Consider the following 22,359-nt stretch of genomic DNA (forward strand, 5'->3'; position numbering starts at 1 on the left):
ATCAGAACAAACCAGCAAAATCACAAAAAGCTTGAACAGCTTCAACCACTGAGGGATGAGTCAACTACAATGTTAGAGTTTATTACAGTGAACCCAAAAACAATAGAGGAGACTGTTCAGCAGCTGAATCCATCAACGTGTTGCCTTGACACAATACCCTCAAACTTCTTTAAAACTGTTGTAAAGTCAATTGTCACTGATTTGTGTCAGATAATTAACTGCTCATTCCAATCAGGCACCGTACCAAAATCCCTGAAAGTAGCTGCTGTGAAACCGCTGTTAAAAAAGAGAACACTGGATGCCTCTATACTGGCTAACTATAGACCAATCAGCAACCTTCCATTCATGGCCAAGATCATTGAGAAGGTGGTCTTCAACCAACTGAGTCAATTCTTAACATTCAACAAAATATTTGATAAATTTCAGTCAGGTTTTCGTTCTCATCACAGCACTGAAACTGCTCTTATCAAAGTGATCAATGACATAAGGTTGAACACTGATTCAGGAAAAGTATCTGTTCTCATTCTGTTGGATCTAAGTGCTGCATTTGACACTGTAGATCATACAATTTTGTTGCACAGATTGCAAACATGGGTTGGACTAAATGGAAAAGTAATGCAATGGTTTAAGTCATACTTGGAGGAGCGAAGCTATTTTGTAAGCATTGGAAACTTTGAATCTGACAGATTACCAATGTCCTGTGGGGTTCCTCAGGGATCTGTTCTTGGACCCCTTCTGTTTAACCTTTACATGCTTCCTTTAGGACAAATTTTACAGAACTGTAAGGTTGATTATCAGAGCTATGCAGATGACACACAACTATATCTATCACTGAACCCAGATGACCATGGTCCCATTGAGGTGTTGTGTGACTGTTTAGAAAAAGTAAACTGCTGGATGAGTGAAAACTTCCTTCAACTAAACCATGACAAGACGGAGGTGATTGTCTTTGGTAACAAGGAAAAGAGGACTGCTGTCAGCAATTATCTTGAGTCTCGATCTTTAAAAGCTAAAGACCAAGTCAAAAACCTTGGTGTTCTGATTGACTCAGATCTTACATTCAGCAGTCAGATCAAATCTATCACAAAAACAGCCTTCTACCACCTAAAGAACATCTCCAGAGTGAAAGGTTTAATGGCTCAGAAAGATCAGGAGAAACTGGTCCATGCTTTTATCTCCAGCAGACTGGACTATTGTAATGGTCTTCTGACAGGAATCCCCCAAAAGAGCATCAAACAGCTACAGCTGGTTCAGAACGCTGCAGCTCGGGTCTTAACCAGAACAAAGAGGTCAGAGCACATTACTCCAGTTTTAAAGTCTTTACACTGGCTCCCAGTCAGCCTCAGAATAGACTTTAAAGTTCTGCTGCTGGTGTATAAATCTGTGAATGGGTTTGGTCCAGAATACATCAGTGACATGTTAGTCAGGTATGAACCCAGCAGGTCTCTCAGATCTATGGACACAGATCAGATAGTGGAGCCCAGAGTTCACAGTAAACATGGTGATGCTGCTTTTAGTTGTTATGCTGCAAAGAAGTGGAACAAACTGCCAGCGGAGCTGAAGTCAGCATCCAATGTGAACATTTTTAAATCAAAGTTAAAGGCACTTTTTTTCTCTACTGCATATGATTGAGAGAGAGATTTTTTGTCATGTTGTTGATGTAATGATGATTTTACTGATGATTTTAATTGATTTTACTGATGATTTTAAATGTTCTTATTGATTTAAATGTTCTTATTGATTTTAAACAATTGAATGTTTTATCATGTAAAGCACATTGAGTTGCCTTGAGTATGAAATGCGCTATATAAATAAATTTGCCTTGCCTTGCCTTGCCTTGGGCTTTCGATTTCCCCTTAATTCTAAGGGTGCTTTCACACATATAGTCCGGTGGACTCGATGCGATTCAGGCTGTGAATCTGCAGCATTGTTGCATTTTAATTTCATTTTTCACACATTTTTTTCAAACTTTCTGAACAACATCACTCAGGCGAAAGTGTCAATCGCGGATTGGACAGAATACCTCCAATGCCATGACGATGTGGCGCTGCCCTGTCACTACTGACATGTCGTGCCGTCATGTCCTATAATTGGTCTCTCTTCCTACATTTTCCAAAAGAAATCCTTAAACAATCCCCGCAGAAAAGTATTAATAATAATTCAAAATAACCCATAATCAATGGGTTGTGAGTGTGTGCTCGTGTCTGTTACCGTGACAGCAGACACACAGCAGCAGCATCACTGGTGGAGGTGCTCGTGACAATCGCCCTTCAATGTAAAGTCCTATGTTTGGTCCTGGTTGCTTTCTCACACGGATAAAGACCGCACCATGCCTCGCTTGAGCGAGACCTACATTTTTCAGAGGACAAGAGTTTGCTTGTTTGCTCCGCACCAAAGTTTCAGTGACCTTTCACATGTCGCAAAAAGACCGGAGTATCCAAGGAAGCGAAGCAAAGAGGCATGTGTGAAAGCACCCTAACTGACTATTGCCTGACAACATATTATGTGCATCACTTCCCCATTCTGAACCCTCAGCGTAGCGCTGTCTATTACGATGATGTCCTAGCGAGGCAGTGTCTGCATCTGTAATCGGTAAACGTGTACGACAGCTCACTCACAAAGACGTGCAGCGTGTGGACAGTCAGTACTGCCATTTACTGTAGTGTTGGTTGGCCTGTTTGTACCTCGGTATCCACACCAGGGTTCTCGCCTAGGTTGAGCCTAGGGGGCCCCTACGCTGTGATTTTGATCCCCCACGCTGCAATGTCAGCCCTTACACTGTGTTTCAACTAGGGGTGGGAACCTCTGGGTACCTCACGATACAATACGATACGTGATACACAACTTACGATAACGATTATCTCATGATATGACGATACTGCAATTATTTATATATTGGTCAGAAATCAATCTACGATAAACTATGACATAAGAAAAAAAAAGATTAAGTGAAAAAATACAATTTTTATTTTATATCTCTGAAAGACAATAAATTGAAAAAGTGTTCTATAAACAGTGACACTATTTTAGTGCAACATGTCTGTAACATAAACAAAAAATAGGGTCTTTCTTACCAGTGACACCATTATAGTGCAATATTCCAGTAAACAATATATTAGTTCCTTCAACAAGCGTGATAACATTTCTGTGAAGACCTACCTGCACATTTTAGTGAAAAAGCAGAAAAAGTTTTGAAAATAATAACATTTTAAATCCCCCCAAAAAAAATCGATACTTAGCGCGAGCATATCAATAATCGATTGTGCGAAAAAAATATCATGATATATCGAGATATCGTCACACTCCTAGTTTCAACCAGAAGTAGGGGGGGCTTTTCACATACATCAGCCAGACTTTCACCAGAGGACCCCTGCAGCCACTTGGCTGCACCAATGTTGCCTGTATGCATCCTCTGCTTTTTTAACCCATAATCACATCCAGTATAAACAGTGTGCTTCATAATCTAAACAAAAACAATCCACTTTGGCTTTAAAGTTGAATCAGATAGATTAGATAACTTTTTATTGTCATTGTACGAGACAAGTCATACAACGAAATTGTAGCAGCATGGAATAGTGTTACGAGTTGTTACGGCTGAATTTACGGTTGACCTCATTTGAAGACATGATTCATTGCTCTGGTTGAATGATGGAGTCCAGGAGAAGCATTGATGATTTTATATAAAAAATAGTTTATTCTAAACTAAATAAAAGAATACAAAGTGGAAACAAAAATGGTGACCCCCTGGCCAGGCGATCCAAAGACAGAGTGACGAGACACAATATTAAAGCCACGTATATCTCCCCTTAGTTCCCCCCTCCCTCCTCCCCCCCCCGAGATTGAGACAGAGGCAGAGGGAGGAGGTGAGGACAGAGGGTGAAAAAAAGAAAGACAGTTTGTTCTTTTGGGTCTAAACAACCAGTTCTGTTATCTGTCGGTTGTCTTAGAGACGGAGGAGTGTGCGTTTGTGTTTGTGTGTGTGAATGAATGTGTATGGGGTGTGCTATGTGACATGTGACTGTGTGAGCATGTGAGTACGCACACAGAGTGCCTATGCGTCCTTGTGCGTTTATTGTTTTGGGGAGATATTGTGTGCTTTTGACAAGGCAGTTTGACCCAGCAAGGTTTAAGACATGAAAATCACACAATGGAAAGTTACACCCCAAGGCTTAAGGATTAAAATATATAAGTAATTATATTATTAAGCATAACTAATTATTCTGCCCCAACAGAGTCACGACACACAAAAAAAACCCCAATAAAATCTTGATAAATTAAAAGCACATAAATACCTACTTGCAGTGCAAAGGTATAGTAGAGCAAATGCTACATAGTACAACAGTGCAATTAATGTTTATTATTTGTTTATTTAAATTAAGGCTGTAGCAAATATGTTGTTTTTTTTTTAACTTTAGCTTTACTACACAAAATTTGCCCTTCAAAATGCAGGAAATAGTGTATAGTGAAATAGCACTGCCATCCCCTACGTCGTGAAAAATTCCTGGTGATAATCCTGCACACCATTAGGCCAATCACATGCAAGATGTTATGTCATTGAATGAAAGAGGGTAGCTATCTGTGAAAATAAAATATGCAATATATTAATTTGTGTTCAGTGTATATTGTGAACTAGATGTATGAAGCTATTAAATGCACAATTCATTCTATTTGCCAACACTTGCTATACCTTGCAATTTGTATAAAAGTGTTCAAATTCCTGCACTTTAACCTATTAAATAGCAGTAACTCAGATTGCAATGCCAGATATTTGTTCTTACAATAAGATTGTTAAAGAACTGACGAGCCAATAAGGCTGCGGTGAGTGACTTATTGGTATGCTAAGTGGATTTGTTTGCCTCGATGCATAAAATATGCTGTGGTGTATAAAAGGTTGACTCTTACTGATCTGTTAGTGGATTTGTTATTCACACAATGTGTGCTGTGCCCTCCATGCTGAATGAATTTTGTAATTGTAAAGCTTTTTTCTCATTACGTTTAATCCAATTTGTTACTTGCCCCACCCTATCATTATATTACATCACTCATTCTTCACAATGGGAGCATTGTGGAAAATTGGAAGGAACAAACATTAATAGAGCTGCATCAGTCTTACACAAGCATTGTAGCCTGTGCTACAATAATGAAGACCTGTGTTCATAGAGTTGCTAAAACCTTGTGTGAGAAGTGAATGCCCCAGAGGTGGATGGGAAGAGTTCATTTTCCCCTTTCAGTTGGATTTATGTTGTAAAAATCACAGTATTCATCACTTTTTGAGAGCGCTGATGCTGCAGGAGAGGAAGGAGGTGCTGAAGCGAGGCAGAGGAACTACATCTCCTAACTGCTCTTTTTCATGCTCAACGACCCCTGCACCCCCAGTTTGGGAGCCACTGGTCTATGTCAACGTTCCAAATACTTGACTTTTATTAACAAGAATAATAATTGTATTTTCAAATGGGTTTTATTATTTAGTTGAAAGTGGATTCTTGCAATGTGATTCCTTTGCTGCAGTGTTTTTCAACCTTGGGGTCGTGACCCCATGTGGGGTCGCCTGAAATGTCTAGTAATTGATTGAGAAAAAAATTACTGATTAAAATTCTATTTTTAAATTATTATTCTTTTTCAAATTAAAACACTACTCACAATCTAAAACAACTGTAATTTATACTTTCGCTTTCACAAATATAAATCTAGTAACGGAGCAGTAGGGCTTTGCGATATGGACCAAAACTCATATCTTAATAATGTTGATATATGATGTAAATCTTGATATCTTTAATTCAAATAAAGTCATTCTAGAAATTCTGGGTTAAATTTGCTGAGGCACATTTATTAACAATCCGCTGCACAATATGTGCCACGTTAGTCTTTTTCTCCTCTAGGGACAGCACGTGTGAGTGAGTTTTCTAGTGTGGCTTGTTTAGGGGAAGGTCTGGGTTCGGATGTTCTGAGAAGTATAGAAAGGAACGACTTCTAAAATTAGTATTTTAATACAAAATAGGATATAAAATATATCAAAATACTGTTTATATATATATCGCTACGATAGAATAGATATATTTTGAATCACAATATATTGGCAAATAAACATGATCAAAAACTAATTCTGAAAATGTGTGATATTAAAATGGGGTCATGATCCAAAAAGGCTTGGAAACCACTGCTTTAATGCTGCTGTGCAAAACACCCCATATTACCTCACCAATAACATTCAGTTTTGTAACAATCACAGAACTTGCTTTAAAATGATGGATCTGTTCATCTCATTCAGATTTAGACAAACCTTCTGACTAGAACTGTTGGAGTTAGTGTGAATAAGTGAAGGAGAAGACGACTGCGTAGAAAAGAAAGACAGCTATCAGAATATCAGAGACTGATGGGATCAGAAAGCAAACTTCTAGCTCCAGCTAGAAAAGATAGAGATAGGAGAGAAAGGAGAAAACTCAGCCCGTAGCAGACGTGGGCAACTGACGGTCCCCAAAGCAAATCCCAAAAATTGTAATTCAAGAAGCTGGAAGAAATATGAAGCCCAACATAATACTCAAAGTACACAAAAACGCACAACAAAAATACACAAAATCACTCATAAAACATAAAATGACAACAAGGACAGACGCAACAACCACTTAGACAACCAAAATGACTACAGAAACACACAAAGCAACAACACATTACAGAATAGCTCCAAAGAAACACACACACTGTTCACAAAATGACACGAAATGAAAGGAAAATACATTAAACAACAACAAAAATACATAAAATTACCCCAAAACCGCACAAATTGACAACAAAAAGGCAGAAAATTACAGAGAAATACACTAATTTACACCAAAAACACAAAACAATAAAACAAACACACAAAATTACTCTAAAAACACACAAAATGACTAAAAACTGGCAGATCATCAAAACATCAATGACAAACCCAAGAATGCTCTGATTGATGATTATTCTTAAATGCTGACATTAATATTGATCATGTGACCCTTGGATCAGATACATTCACATGTTTGTGGCCCCAGCTGTGGCCTATAGAATGGTGCTGGCATAGAAAGTCAAAAAACAGATGGTTGCAAGCATTAGAGGCTGATAAAGCACTTTGCCGCTGGAACGTCCTCTCTCATTCCTATGCATTGTTGAACAAAGTGAATTATTTTAAAACATGAATATAATCTAACACATGCTACAGTAGATGTGATTTGATTTGGGTGGGACAGCCCTGAAACAGATGCCAAAGGATGCCAAATCAATGGCAAAAACATGCTTCAAAGTAACCTGAGCTGGGCTTAACTAAAAGCTTCTTTTTTTTTTCTTCTTTTTTTTAAGGAAAGAAAAACTTTGTTCTCAAACATAATTTAGAAAGAAATCAAAACTGGGTCCTGATTCCACTGGAGAGGAAACTCATGTAATCTATGGCAGCTCTGTGAGAGCATAATGTGGTTTCAACAGGTCTTAATATACGATGAAGCTTCACACAGCTGCTGCAACCCGTTACCTTCAAAAGTTGGCACCAAAGCAAATCATACGAGGAACAAATCGTTTCCGCTTCCCACTCGTACACTTTTCACACATGGTGGGGAAAAAAAGGGAAATATCTGTGTGTGTGTGTGTGTGTGTGTGTGTGTGTGTGTGTGTGTGTGTGTGTGTGTGTGTGTGTGTGTGTGTGTGTGTGTGTGTGTGTGTGTGTGTGTGTGTGTGTGTGTGTGTGTGTGTGTGTGTGTGTGTGTGTGTGTGTGTGTGTGTGTGTGTGTGTGTGTGTGTGTGTGAAAGAGACTTCGAGAACATCAGTAGTCCTTCCCCTTAAATGCTGCTGGTGTATCATCTTACTTGTCTTTGGAGTTTGCCACGGTTTTTGGTCTCACAGTAGGAAGTGAAGCAAGCATAGTGAAAACACAGGCACATAAAACGAAGAAGTAACACATTTGAATAATTAGCCATCGCAGATGCTCAGTTTGCTGCAGTTAAAGTAGTGGCATTTCACTTCAAACTCCCAGTTTTTTAACCTGATTTACCTCCTTTTTGTCTGCCAGCGTGCCAGCAGCTTTTTGAGGGTTGTAAAAGAATAAGAAGAGGCAGAGAAAGGAGGCGACATCCTCCCATCCTGCTTTAACATTACTGATGTGCTTTCCCTGAGACGGGGACCACGTCACGTCAGTGCACTTTCTCCTCTGCAGTTTGAGCTGTGGCAGCCACAGCTTGGGAAATTTGTTTGACGTTAGATCTGATTTGGAATGACAGTCGGGGAAAAAAGTTGCTCTCCTGTGCAGGGAGCATGCTCTTAGCTAAATCATCCATAAAAAAAACACTGCCTGTTGGTGATAAGTAAACACCTGCCGACCTGATGCTTTTTGTTTGACTTTGTTTGATTGTATGAGAGTTTGCACATGAGTTCAGGGGCGCCGGTGTCTGGTGGGTGTTGGTTCTCGGCTCGAGGCGCAGGAGAGAAGTTCCTCCGTGAACCTACACAAAGCTTATATTAGGAGAGAGTACTTGAGTGTGAGACTCAAAAAGATCTAAGGATACATGATACATAGCATTTAAATTAATAGTGTTCTTCTTCATTTGTATTATTCCTTTATTTATTTCATTCAAGATTTATTTTTAGTTAAGTTGCATTGTTTTGAATAGTTTATCAAGGGATTCTTTTGACAATGAAAAACAAAAGGAAAATAGTACAGTATTTTCTAGTTTTCTTCCCCCAAAAAATAAAGGAATATTTTCCGTCATCTTTTGTCTACAGTCCCATTTTGTAAAATAAATCGTGAGAGAATCGTATCGGGAACCCAGTGTCGTGAATCGAATCGTATCGGGAGTTGAGTGAATTGTTACATACCTACAAATTAGTAACTTTTACTTTGAGTAATATTTAATTGAGCTACTTTTTTTTTGTACTTTAATTTTTTATGTACTGTATGACTTACTTGTACTTGTACTTGAGTGACAGTACTTCTACTTGAGTAGGATATATCAGTACTATTTACAACTCTGCGTATGCATTAACCTGTCCATTTCAATGATTACTCCATGCTCTTTAACAATAGGTATTCCTGCGCTGTCTATTGAGCTTGAGGTAAAAAGCATCCAGCATAGTTTTGGGTGTATTTTTAACAGAGTCAGTTCTTGTTTTCAACATACTATAGAATCTTCTGGCCATTAATCCTAAAAGCACTTTAATATAAAATGATATCATTTTTTTAAATCTCACATTTCTATTTTCTGCAGGTGATTTCACAAAGTCCTGGATTAGTAAAAGACCCCCACCGCTGGCTAGCTGAGACCAAGGTATTCAGTGTATTCATTTTTATGTTAATTTCTTAGCTTCAAGTGTTCAATTCTGTGAAGTTTTTAATCAACGTCTTTCTAAAAAACTTTTCTTGTTTTTATTCGAAACACTACCTTTCTTTCCTGTGGTGAAACAACTGCATTCAGAAGATTCAGTCATTGGATTGTGTTTTTTATTGGTTTTTTTGTTGTTGATTTTTTGGAAAGCAAGATGAGAAGTAAAGGTGTAGATTATGACTGTTAGTGGCACCATGATGTGTTAAAATATATGCACTGTTCAGCTATTTAAATATGCGGTCAGAACTGTTTTATTATATGAATTATATCAATGATCATTCAGAAAAGGTTGTTTATGGTAAACAGTATAAAGACAACTCTTTTGCTGTATTGCCAAAATGTTTGATTTCAAGCAAGAAACTTGAAAAGCATTTATTTCAAATATAGGTAGACTGCAAAAGTATTTTAATCTCTATTTGTTTTTAATATATTTCTCTTATCAACTCAGTTGAGGTGTCTTTAACACATTTCCAACTGTACTACTTGCATTATAAAGTGTATAGATTGACAGAAATAGGGCCCTATAAAATCTATTTGTTTTTTTAAGACATATTTTATAAAAAAATTGATGTCAAAAATGTTTTTTTTTATTAAAACCATGTGTAAGATACAAATAGAATGTAGATATAATAGATCAATGGTTTACTGAATCTGAGCATGTTTATTAAGTTTTGATCAACTTAATTTAAATTATCCTCATGACATCATTCCTGACCGTAATGACTAGACAAAAAAAAAAAAAAATAGACGCAAGGATCCTGTTTTCTCAGAAAACCTAGTGGTTTTCCTCTATGATGGCCAACTTCAGTTCAGTTTAATTCAACTTTATTTCTATAACGCCAAAGTATCACAGACTGGTTAAACCACAAAGCACAGGTCAGGAACCATCAGCTCCAACACCAGGACCTGAAAATGATAGATGAGAAAACACAGATAGCAGGGAAAAAAATGATACAGTCGCAACAATTAAATGTAATCAGTTCGGAGTCTTTGCTTCGTCACACACATGCTGTTTGTTGATTAAACGCACCAGACCAAGCTGCGCTGGCTGTGTGAAGAGGTGCGGGAGCGAGACACCAGAGAGCAGCGTCTGAGGAAGCAACACCAGCAGACCAAAGATCAGCTGAAGGCCCTCAGGCACAGTGTTGACTCTGAGAAGGAAGGGCTCCTACAGCGCGTCGAGGAACAGGAGAAGCTGCTGCGCTCCATTAGCACTGAGAGGAAAGGTAGGCCACCACCTCCTCAAGGCTTTGTTTCCTGAAGCACTCCTCTGTCTGCTAGATCTCTGCTCTCCTCCTGCTGCCCATTTATTTATTTATTTATTTATTTGACAGGGATAATGCAATTCAACATAGGTACAAAATAAGTTGCAGCTGATGTGATGAACATAGAGTATATACGTAGGATATCTAGTGTTAGTTTAAAACTGCTACACCACAGTAAAATACAGTCAAAACAATAAAACTTGCGCACATGCACATACACAGCTATTTACAAATGGGTACAATTTTGGTTTTGTTTCGGCCAAGACTTAAGCCTAAATGTGAATGTTTTAAAAACCTAGTTAAGTTGGTAGTGGGTTACTCAACTTAGCACTTTTGTATATGAAGGCCGACTGATCAAATGAAGTCCTGCAGTGTGGGATCTGACAGTTGTGATTGATGGAACATATGGTAACTCTGTTATTGCTGTTTTGTCTCTGGATAAAATAACTGAGTGGTTTGGGTGCTTAGTTATTGATGCATTTCAATGGTAGTTTGAGAAAGCATAGGCTTTCACAACTTAGCAACATTGTGATGAAGACCTCGTGTTGTTTTTGTTGTCAATGTTTGTGTAAAAACAATTAATGCAGCCCTCCTTTAAATCTCAAATCTAACAATATTAACTCATTCAGTGCCAGCCATTTTCAGAATTTCTAACCCCCCTCAGTGCCAGCCGTTTTAGAGCATTTTGACTGATTTTTAAAGACCCACAGAATTTTGTGAACTGTGACGATCTGAAATCTGACACCAGAATCTGAAAGATTAAAGTCTCTACTTTTGTTAGAAAAAAAAATTGCTTGTAGCGTGTTTCGTTCTTCCATAATCAGCAGTTGAATAGGGCAAGTTTTACACAAATCGCCAGTTTCAGAGCAAAAAGCTTTACCGGTATCCTTTTGAACGTGCACAACTGTGGAGCTCTTAGCGACTATTTTCTCAATAGAGACTAGTGACAAATGTAGGGAGTTTTCTGGTGTTCTCACTCTCCCCCTGAAAATATTACATGTGGCAGACCCTACGCAATAACGGGGATCCATGAGGGCTCAAAGCGGACCTCTGAGTAGTACGTATCTCCCGAGTATGTTTGTGCCTTTATTCGGTTGCTTCACCACATTGGTATTCCTTTTTCAGCTTGCTTTGTCATGTAACCGTTGTGCCTAACGTCGCGATGGAGACTTCTTCTGCGGTAATATTCACCAATACTTTTACTACAGAGGATGTGAACGGGCATCAACTTTAGTCGTGCAGCCAATAGCAATACCCCAAAACAGCTCAAGTGGCACTCTGTTTGTAAAAAGATTTCTGATCGGCTGAAAAGTCGCGTCATGCTCCTGGAATAATAAACTTCATATACAGAGCCAAGAGAAATTGCAAAATTATACTGTCCACTCAGACCACTTTGAATTACAATATGCTCAAAGGTCATTAGGAATTTTTAACCAAATTAAGTCAAAAAAAACTTACACACTGCAGCTTTAAATTTATATTTGCAATGTAATTACTGGTAAGTCGTTATTACAGATGACCCTCTCTGCTACCATTGGTGTTTGAATGTGATTGTGAATAAGTGAATGTGGCTCTTGGGGACTACTTGAGTTGTGATTAAAGCACCTTAAAAATTAAGGTCATTTACCATTGAAAACAAAGCAGATGTAAGCTACACACATTACCAATACATTTATATCATAATATATATATATATATATTTTTTTTTTTGCAATGGATACATCTTAAATGGTCTTCTAAGCTTTTCTCATCTATATTCTTAATTTTCTTCAAACTTTTTCTTGGCTCTGTTTACCAAAGCACCTCACTGAACTTTAAGCCTTCAATAGAAAATGCTAGTTTTTCTCCATCCAAAAGCTCCTTTTTGAACGGATTTTACCTAATGAGGAGAAATGACTTGTTTTTTAGGGCTTCTTCTGATCATTACGGAAAATTGGATCTGATTTGTGTTTCAATTTACAAAGGGAAGATGAGCTGAAGGAGGCTGTGTAATCACAGGCTGAGAATGCGCTGCACATAGTGTATGTGTGTGTGTGCGTGTGATGGAAAAACCTTCAACAAAAACACAGTCACTGCACTCTTTGCTCTTGCTGTTTATGATTTTATTTTGAGATAGAGGCTGTATTGCTCTGGGAAATTATATAGTATAGAGTGAAAAACTCATCCTCTGATCCCCATAGGCTTCAATTTACTGTAATGGGTCCACAAAAATAACCAAACTTATAGGAGAGACAACCTTAATCAGAGTGGGAGCCAGAAAAATGTGATTTTCTGATCCTCGGACCACATTCTCAACATTCATGTCAGCATTTAGAATAGTCACCGATATAAGCATTGATGCAGTAAAGAGCCTAGAATTTTTGTTGTTGTTTTCTACATTTCATCTAATTTTGTGTGTTTTTGTTCTCGTTCTTTGGGGTCATTTTGTGTATTTTTGCTGTCGTTTTGTATATCTTTGTTGTCATTTTGTGTGTTTTTGGAGTTATTCTGTATATTCTTATTTTCATTTTCTGTTTTTGGAGTCATTTAGGTGTCATTTTGTTTGTCATCTTCTGTGATTTTGGTGTACATTTGTGTTTGTTTACTGTTGTTTTGTGTATTTCCCTATCATTTTGTTTGTTCTTGGAGACATTTATTGCATTTACTTTGGGGGGACAAGCATTAGACCGAATTGCCTTTTTATGGCTATATTCTGCATGTTTATAAGAGAACTGTGGCCTGTCAAGGCTAAAGAATATTTATAGTTTAAGACCCTTTACTTAAAAAAAAAATAAGTTTAAAATTTGTTACCAAGGTGTCCAACTTTTAGCTTTGACCAATTTATTATAAACAGTTCAGAGATCGATCTGCTTGTACTTTTCCCATCATTGCTTTGTGTTGCTCTGTCTAGCCCAGGAGTGCTTGAGTTAAAGATCACAAACTAATTCATGACATTCATTCTTTGATTGCGAAACAAATCATTGTTAAAGAAATATGTCAAGTCGCTCGCTCAGGTCTTAAATCACAAAGGCAGCTTCAGGCCATCACACTAAGGGCCAAACTTTTTCACTCTAGTCTAGAGAATGGATTTCATTAACACTCAGTAATCACAAACTTAACGTTCACTTTGGCAAGTTTTGGTTTCCAGTAACATATTGTGTTGTGTTACAACTACACTGTCTGGGCTCATTTATCGGTTTGAGTGTCATTATTTATTAAGAGACTGCTTAGATGCAATAGTCACTTCACCTTTAGTCCAAAGACAAGCAGGACAGGTATTACTGTTTGTTTTCCAACTGTGAAAATTAAAAACATTAATTTCTTAAAGCGTTGAGCCAAAGAAGAAAAATTAGACGATAAAGCACAAACTTTATGGGACGGTTATGTTTAGTACATAGAGCTTTTGGAGGTTAGGATTCTCCATCTGCCATGCATGTATTTTAATAAAAAAGCATTTACCAAAACTGCACATTCTGTGCCCCCTTGGGTTAAAGTAACATAAGGCAGTAACAACTAGGGTTGGGCATTGTTTGGATTTTAACGATTCTGATTCCGATTCTCAATTTCAAATCCTGTTCTAAGCGATTCTCGATTCCGATTCTTTGAGTTGTGCAGGTAAACAGGTCAGATTTCATAGGAGAATTTTTTCATTTGAAAAAACCATGCCATTTTTATTAATCCACTTAGTTGATACAGTTTATTTTGGTTGCTGTACTGTAACTAGGGTATTCAATTAAAAAGGTCCCCAACTGTAACTGTAAAACTGAAACTTGCTGAAATAAACCTACAAACCAGTTGGCGACATAATCCAAGATGGCGGCGGCCCGTACTCCAGCCGAGACCATTTAATAAAAGCCTTAAAATACATGGATATAATGAAAAGAGTGGATGGACGGAAGCATAAACATGCAGACTTTCACACGGACACACACGGACTTATTAAACACACAAGGACCTTGGTAAATGCAGTAAACGAACATGCTTCACTGGAAGCCTGGCACTAGGACCCGGAGGAGGAGTAAATGTGTACCTGTACTGCATGTACAGGCTGTAATATCACCAAGTTTATCAGTTAACCTGTTGTTAGAGGTACTATCTTTACCAGGGAGCAAATATTCATTCCTGGTGATTTTTTTTCGGAGTTTTACTGGGCTTTTTACCTTGTGATTAGTTCCTATCTCCCTTCCGCGCTGCCGTCCAAACTGAAACCGTAGCAAGACGCACGCATGCACGCACGCACGCACACACACACACACGGACTGCAGTTGCTCCAGTCGCGTTCTGAATCACCATATACAAACCCCGTGTATACAAACAAAGCAAGCCGCAGCAACAAACTAGTGCAGGCATTTAGGAATCGAAAAAAAAAATCGGAATGCAAAAACTTCGTAACTGTTCCTTATCTGGACGTTAGGAGCCAGTTCTCAGTACCCAACCCTAATTATAACAAAACTAAAATACATGCATACATGAAGTTAATTCTTATTAGAGCCAACACATACTTATTACTGTCAGCCGCTGAGCCCCTAACATACGGCTCTGGTGTCAGTACATTTATGTGCATCAGATTGCAGCTATGCTCTGTATTTTTTTGTCAGACACTTCATTGCTTTAGCAGTGCTCCCCATTGGCCTTTTCCCTTAAAAAACAAGTCTGCCTTGCATTAGGAGATAACAGTGGTTCTAGTATCACAGAGCCCACAGCTGCTTTAAGCAGAAATGAGGCTGTGTGTGAGTCAGCAGAGTCGCTTTGGTTGGAGAAAGTAAACTTTGTCTTGGCTTTTCCCTACTTGTAGCTTTTAATGGGACCTGAACAAAAAGTAACTAAGCTAACCTGGTGTTTCTGAAACTTTGGGACATCATGACGAGGAGGGGGGGGACATTGCTGAACATTGAGCAGGAAAAATAGAAAAATATATTTTCTTTGCACTAAGAGAGCTTTAATATTACTGTTCTTAAAAAATGTGATTGCACGGGTTTTTTTTTTAAATGTTACTTTTTTCACCCATTTTGTTGAAACTACAGTATGTTGCAATGGGGGACGCTGGATTATTCATTCTTTAAAGCGGGGCACAACAGGGAAAAATTGGGAACCACCGCTTTAGGACATGGGTTTGAAGTTGACTTCCAAATAAGGTAGTGGCAATCTTTGAATTAGCTCAATGAGTTTAATAATCAAGGTTAGTCAATGACTAATAAAGGTTATACTATGGTACAGTGTTTATTTAAGTCTATTCAAGTTATGCTTCTAAAATGGTCCAATTTTCAACAGTATATCATAATTATTGCAAAAATAAAGCATGAATTATTGACATTTCTTTCTCACTGTGCGATCATCAAGTTTGCCTTGAAAAGCTGTCGAATTTTACTTGTTAAATGTGAGTTTTTCAATTATTGCTTTAAAGTTTCTGATATATAAGTTGTGCCATGGCTTAACAAGTATTGAAAAACCCCTGCGTAAATCAATAATGTTTGTGACGTGTCCAGTTATAATGAACTATTTGTGTTGCGTTCTTCTCTTGAAGTATTGGGTGCGAGGAATGCGGACGACTTTACTTAGTTACTGCATTTACGGACACTATTTAAACAGTTTTCATGCTTCTTTATGCAGTGACAGCAGGCGTATTTTAATTAAGACACCGTTGTGTTATTGCAGGTTCTTTTTTCTTTCTTTTATTTGTTTTTTTTTGCTGTATTTCCAAACTAAGTGACAGTTTAAAGAGATAAAAAAACTAAGACTTAAGTAAGAAGACTATTTATGGCAGTTTTGATGTTTCTCTTCTAAACACAATCTGGTTTGTTTATGTTTGAGGAGTGGGGGGTTTATTTTATTGTCTCTAAAGTGGATTTGTACTTCACAATTTTCATTGTTTTTGTGCATGTCAGCATTTATTAAAATGTGAAACACTATCCTACAATCCAACTGCAACCATGCGATGCATAGGAAGCAATGCGAGGAGAAAATAGGAGTATTAAAGTAGTTATTTGTGCAGATACGAAGAAAACACCACGAAGGACAGTGTATCGTTGCTGTGTGGTGATAGTTTACTCATAATGCTACAAACTTGAATCACGCTACAAACAGAAAAACTTATAGCTACAAAAAGCATCATGAAAAAAAAGAAGTGTTTACCAAATTAATTAATTAATGATATTCCTCAAATACTGTTAAAAATACTAAAAAAAAAAAGAATCAGATTTGCATTCTTTGTTGTTCCATGGTTGTTTATTTTACACTTTAAGAGTGCCAACATACTGTATGTCTGTAGTGTACTAGCATTCTTCCACCAACAGTCACCAAGCTGATATATAATTCATTTATTTCGAGCTAGGCAATAAAACAAACACAAAAAAAGGTTGAACAAGAAAGGAAATACATTCTATGCAATCAAGTCTCTATCTGGCTCTCAAAACAAGATACAAAAAAATAAAACATAAATGCCTGAAATGGAGTGGGATGAAGTAAAACTTAATATGGTGATATGCACTGTTCATTTCCAACGAGTATATATATATATATATATATATATATATATAAATAAATGAATAGAGTTCAGATGATCCTCAAAGGTAGAAGTAGTGTGTTATCCTGACTTCCTTTTCCACAAGTCTCACTGTGCAAAGACTTCAAGAATAAAACTGCATTCCCCACCACTTCCATTGTCCTACCCTGACTCCCTCTTCCCTGTTCCCTTCACCAAGCTGTAACACTGCCTTCTCTTTTTATATTCTCCCTTTCATAAATTGTTTCTTACCCTAGGGAGGGCTGGTTATGTTCACAATTATGCAATAAAATAAATTAATTGAATTGCAATAATAAAACATTCATTGCTGATGTGAAAAGATTGCACTACATGTAGTGTTGACCTTCAACAGCATGTGCAGACAAGGTTAAAAAAAACTAAAAGTGCTTCTTTAAAATTGATGACTCATTTAATGAGGTCAAACAATGAGGAAGATAAAGTCTAAAAGAAATAAAAGAAAGTAAACACATCCTCACAGACTTGTGTTTCTAATCTGTAAATGTTTAATTCCACCTGATATTTCCTCATTTCAGAATTGCTGGAGAAGAGTCGCCAGAAGGAGGAAGAAATCAGAATCCTTCAGGTTGGCACAGTGTTTGTTTGCATTTTCTATGTTTTTTTTATTTATTTATTTTTTTTACATCGGATAGATTGAATTCTAAAGTGTTTTTTTGATTTTCAGTCTCCAGCTCATCTCATTTTAACTCTATGTAGAAGAGATGAGTCACTTGTTAAGATTTTATAGCGTTTTTTTTTTAAATTCTTTCAGTGGGACTTGTGGGGTTTGTCTAGCTGATCTCTGTGATGCTGAATACTATGCAGCAGTGGCCCTGACAGACTTCTTTAACAAGTAGCTAATTACTGCGGACTGAGACCTTGGAGTTTTAAAACATCCCCAGGCTTTGTCTGGATCATGACTGAGAAATCCACACTTGGCATTACACCAACTCATCTTGTCCAGAGAAGACTGGCCTCCCAGTCTTTTAATCACTATTTAAACACACGCGCACAAGGTTTCTGTGATGAAAAGGCTAATTGTATATGCGAGTGTATGGTGTGCCGAAAGTAAAAACACGGTCTCTTTTTCATAGCTGACATATTTTGAACATTTAGCTCACTTTCCTCACATTTAGCTAATTTTTCTTTCATTTGAGACATAAATTCATGTAAAACAGCATGTTCTATGTCATTGTTAAAAATGTGGACACAAATAAATGTAAATGTTAAATGCAAATGTTAAATTTAAATGTTAATCTAAAGGTTTAAATGTTAATCTAAATGTTAAATGTAAATCCAAATGTTAAATCTAAATCTAAATGTACATTTAAGCGTAATGACTGGTAGGGAATGTGTGAACAATTGCCCTCACACAGTTTAACAGACATAGATTTGCTGAGAGTACCAGCCTGCTGTACCTGTATGTCAACTCACTTTTGCCAATGATGAAGTCACCGAGGATGCAGAAGACCGTGGAGGGTGGGCGAGGCCTCGTGAACGACAGGCACTGACCAGCCCACCTTGTATGATTTCTAATCATTTAGCTTTACCCTTGTCGACCTATTTAACATTTAGATTTAACATTTAGATATACAATTACATTTAACATTAGATTTACCTTTTTTTTTTTTACCTTGTCTGCACATGCTGTCGAAGGTCAACACCATTAGTACAATATTTTCACGACAACAGTGGGTTTAGATTGAGATTTAACATTGAGATTTTCATTTAACATTTAGATTTAGATTTAACATTTAGTTTATACATTTAACATTTATATTTATATTTAACATTTATATTTACATTTATATTTAACCTTTACATTTTATTTATATTTCATGTTTAACAGTGATATAGAGCATGTTGTTTTACATGAATTTGGCACAAAATTAAAGAAAAATAAGCTAAATGTAAGGTAAGTGAGCTAAATAATAATAATAAAATATGTCGGCTATGAAACAGTGACAGAGTTTTTACGTTCGGCTCCCCCATGCGAGTGTTGGTATTGGATCTTGATCCCATTGTTTACCCTTTTAAATGCAAGCCAGCTTTTAATTATGAAACATGAAAAGAGAGATGGAGGAGAGACAGATTGAACGACACCAGACGTGTTTTTTCTAAAAGTAAAAGGTGAGCTGCGGGTAAAAAAAAAAAAAGCTTGTTAAAAACCCATCAACACATTACAAGCAGAGACGGGGGAAGCAGCCTGTTGGAGGGAAGAGCAGGTGTGCATTTGAGTGGCAGATAAGAGGCATAGCATCACTAATGCATCGTTAGAGCGGGAACATCAGTCAGGAGCTGGATGAGCGGTGGGAGCCGTTTGTCTTTGTGCGTGTGTGTCAGTGTGCGCCATAAGAAGTGGGATTGTGTGTTACAGGCTCGAGCTGCCACTTTGTCTTTCTCCATTGTGGCCATTTTGTTAGATTTTAGTTTTTTTCCCCTTTCTCAGATGCACACAAATATTCATAATCCATCTCTGTACGGGCCCCATAGGGAAAAAGATGAATGCAGAAATCTTGTTGTCACACTGAGAGCTTTGCTGTATTTGTTGTAAATCAATATTGATTTTTGGGATTCATCATTTTTCCCACTTTTGTGCAACATAACATTTTATAACTAATCAAATCATTTTTCACCATCCACAGACTAAAACTTTTTATTACGCAAGTTTTATGCCTCACAATTATTGGGAAAGGGATTAATGCAGTGATCCATGTTTATAAATGTTTTGATAATGTATGAGAGACTCCTGCACTTTTAGACCATGTTTGTGTGGCTGTGTTGGACTTTCAAGTGGAGGAGGTTAATATAGTTAATATATTTTCACTGTTGTATGTTAGCAGGATTTTGACAAGATATTGACCAAAGTTGGACGTTACGCCATGGAAGATTCAATTACATTTTAGAGGGGCTCGGGATAAATATACAAATTCTGGACCAGTTTAAAAAATCAAAAAATCCCTATCTCTCACCACTGCGAAATAAAAAAAAATCATATCTCTGTTTAAAATGAATTGGTCTTTATGAAATTTGACTATTATTTGAGTAGGTATTTCCAGTTTCAATTTGGATGATTTAATTCTTGATTTGTTTACGAAATGATATTTGATGAATGAGGATTATCAAATTGGGTTTTCATTTGTTGCTAATTACTGATCATCCATTTAACATCAGTCAGCTGCTGAATTATTTGAGTTCTTTTTGGGCAACACCTCACAGTACTTTCAATATTGTACAGTGTAATTCAAATATCCAAACTAGGAGGACTCGCGTGGTTTCTATAAATAATCGATTTTTGAAAATGTAAGAACAGATTCATAATTATCAATAATAAAATTGCGATTTATCAAAAAAAAAATTTTCTCTACACCTAACGTCGTGTTGGGTCCTCATTATCCCACAGAGTTTCATCCGGATCAGATCTGGATTATGCATTTCATTGAGATTTTTCAAAAAAAAAAAAAAAATGAGATTCCCATAAATTTGAACCTACTGTATTGTTATTAATGGGGATAAAAAATATATTCCAAGCTTTTGAAGTGTGAATAATCATGGTGCCATTAACAAGATCATCGATCCAGATAACTGTGAGAATGGGGGAGGTTTGCGCTCTTTTTTTTTTTTAATGCAAATACACAGTTTGATAGCTGCATATTTCCTGCCTGCGAGGGATACATTTGGATCATGTGATTTGTTAGGGGTCGTTTTAATTGAAGTACAACAACATATTGTAATTAACTGACTACCTGAATGTATGAATGTGATTCTGTGTCATTATCTTCATGTTAACTCCTGCTTCAAACCTTAATCGTGTTCTGGTTTTAATTTGTTTTTATCCAAACAAGCAATAATGTTGTTGTGTGTTTGTGTGTCTTTACAGGAACACGTGCTGGATCTGGAGTCGGTAAGGTTTCATCACTGAACAAATGCTTTTCAGGGATTGTTCTATTAGCATTCATGTTTATTCCGCTTTGCATGATTTGCCTATGTTGGCTAGGCTACTGTGATTAGCGCTGCAGAATGTTAAACGCTGCCGTTAGAATGATTGCTGTAATCACAGTTAAGAACTCTGTTTAATCTTCATGAGGCCTGTTGATGGGGTTAAGAACCAAGTGACACCAACAGTGCTATATTGACTTGACCAGCCAAATTGCTAATGTGCACCGCTGCCACTGCTCTCAATCAGCTGTCAAACACATTAGTTTGTGCCACTGAAAGGTTTCATTGATCCAAGCACTTTTGAAAAAACAAAGCAAAGCTCAAGCTGTCCATCCATCACAATTATGTGACATGCTTGTGTTCTACAGCTGGCAATTATCTGCTGCTGCATAAAAGAACAGACAAGGAAGTCGCTCAGACTGCCATTAACTTTCACAATTTCTCCTTAGTGCATCTTTACAGTGACGAGACATAATCGACACGTCTTTGGGTTGAGAGTCATGTGCTGTAATTTATCCATTCACTGCTGCAATCAGTGTAATGCTCTGAAAAATGCTAGTTTTTAGATTCCTAAACGCAGCCTCTGAATGGAAACCGGAAGCCTATTGAAACATACAGTGAAGACATAAATAGATTAAAGTGCACTGAAGTAGCTGCTTAATCAAAGCTTGTGCTGAGTGTGTTGAAACAGCAGTCGTTGATTCGCTATTGAGTGTCAGTTTACCAGGCAGCGTGACATCATGTTTTGTACATAATCCACAGCAAATGTTTGGAGTTTAAGCTGCTTTGACCACATTTTCCATTTTTGTTGAGCACATTTTATTCAACTTTGTTAATTGTCCATCGATGCTGACTCCCATTTAAAATGGTACACAACCCAAAATGCAGTATTTCAAACTATTTATCTATTTTTCTATATAACTATGCTTCAGCAGACAAAACATGACAAAATGTATCAATTAATTCCAAACAAAGTAAAATGTATTTGTTAATAGAATAGTGCAGCTCTTAAAATGACTCTTATTCTTTGGGCACTGCCAAGATAAAGAATAGATGTGTCACCATGGAAGTAAAATGACAAAATATGCACATTTTAACCAAATTGTCCATGAAGACATATTTTACATGCAGATGTTTATCCTCTGGATGGAAACAGCAATGGATGACATTTCTATTCCACATTTTTACAGGCTTTTTTTAACCTACTTTCAATCTTTGCATTACTTGTGTTAAAGATGATGAAATGCACCGTCTGCCTCTGAGGCTGGGAAGGAACTCCACTACAATGTTGGGACTCAATGTGCGTTACTACTTGCA

General features: G+C 37.1%; 1 protein-coding gene across 2 annotated transcripts in view; it reads left to right on the forward strand.

Annotated features, from left to right (window-relative positions):
- cep128 (centrosomal protein 128) overlaps window positions 1-22,359 on the forward strand; it is a 76,776-nt gene that overhangs the window by 41,859 nt on the left and 12,558 nt on the right. For both annotated transcript variants that reach the window (XM_028440367.1, XM_028440368.1), the window contains exons 18-21: window positions 9,223-9,282; window positions 10,373-10,565; window positions 17,640-17,689; window positions 20,984-21,007. In XM_028440367.1, coding sequence (XP_028296168.1) covers window positions 9,223-9,282; window positions 10,373-10,565; window positions 17,640-17,689; window positions 20,984-21,007 — 327 coding nt within the window. The remainder of the gene's footprint in view (window positions 1-9,222; window positions 9,283-10,372; window positions 10,566-17,639; window positions 17,690-20,983; window positions 21,008-22,359) is intronic.

Source organism: Gouania willdenowi, chromosome 24, assembly GCF_900634775.1.
Source record: "Gouania willdenowi chromosome 24, fGouWil2.1, whole genome shotgun sequence".
NCBI classification, from domain to species: domain Eukaryota; kingdom Metazoa; phylum Chordata; class Actinopteri; order Blenniiformes; family Gobiesocidae; genus Gouania; species Gouania willdenowi.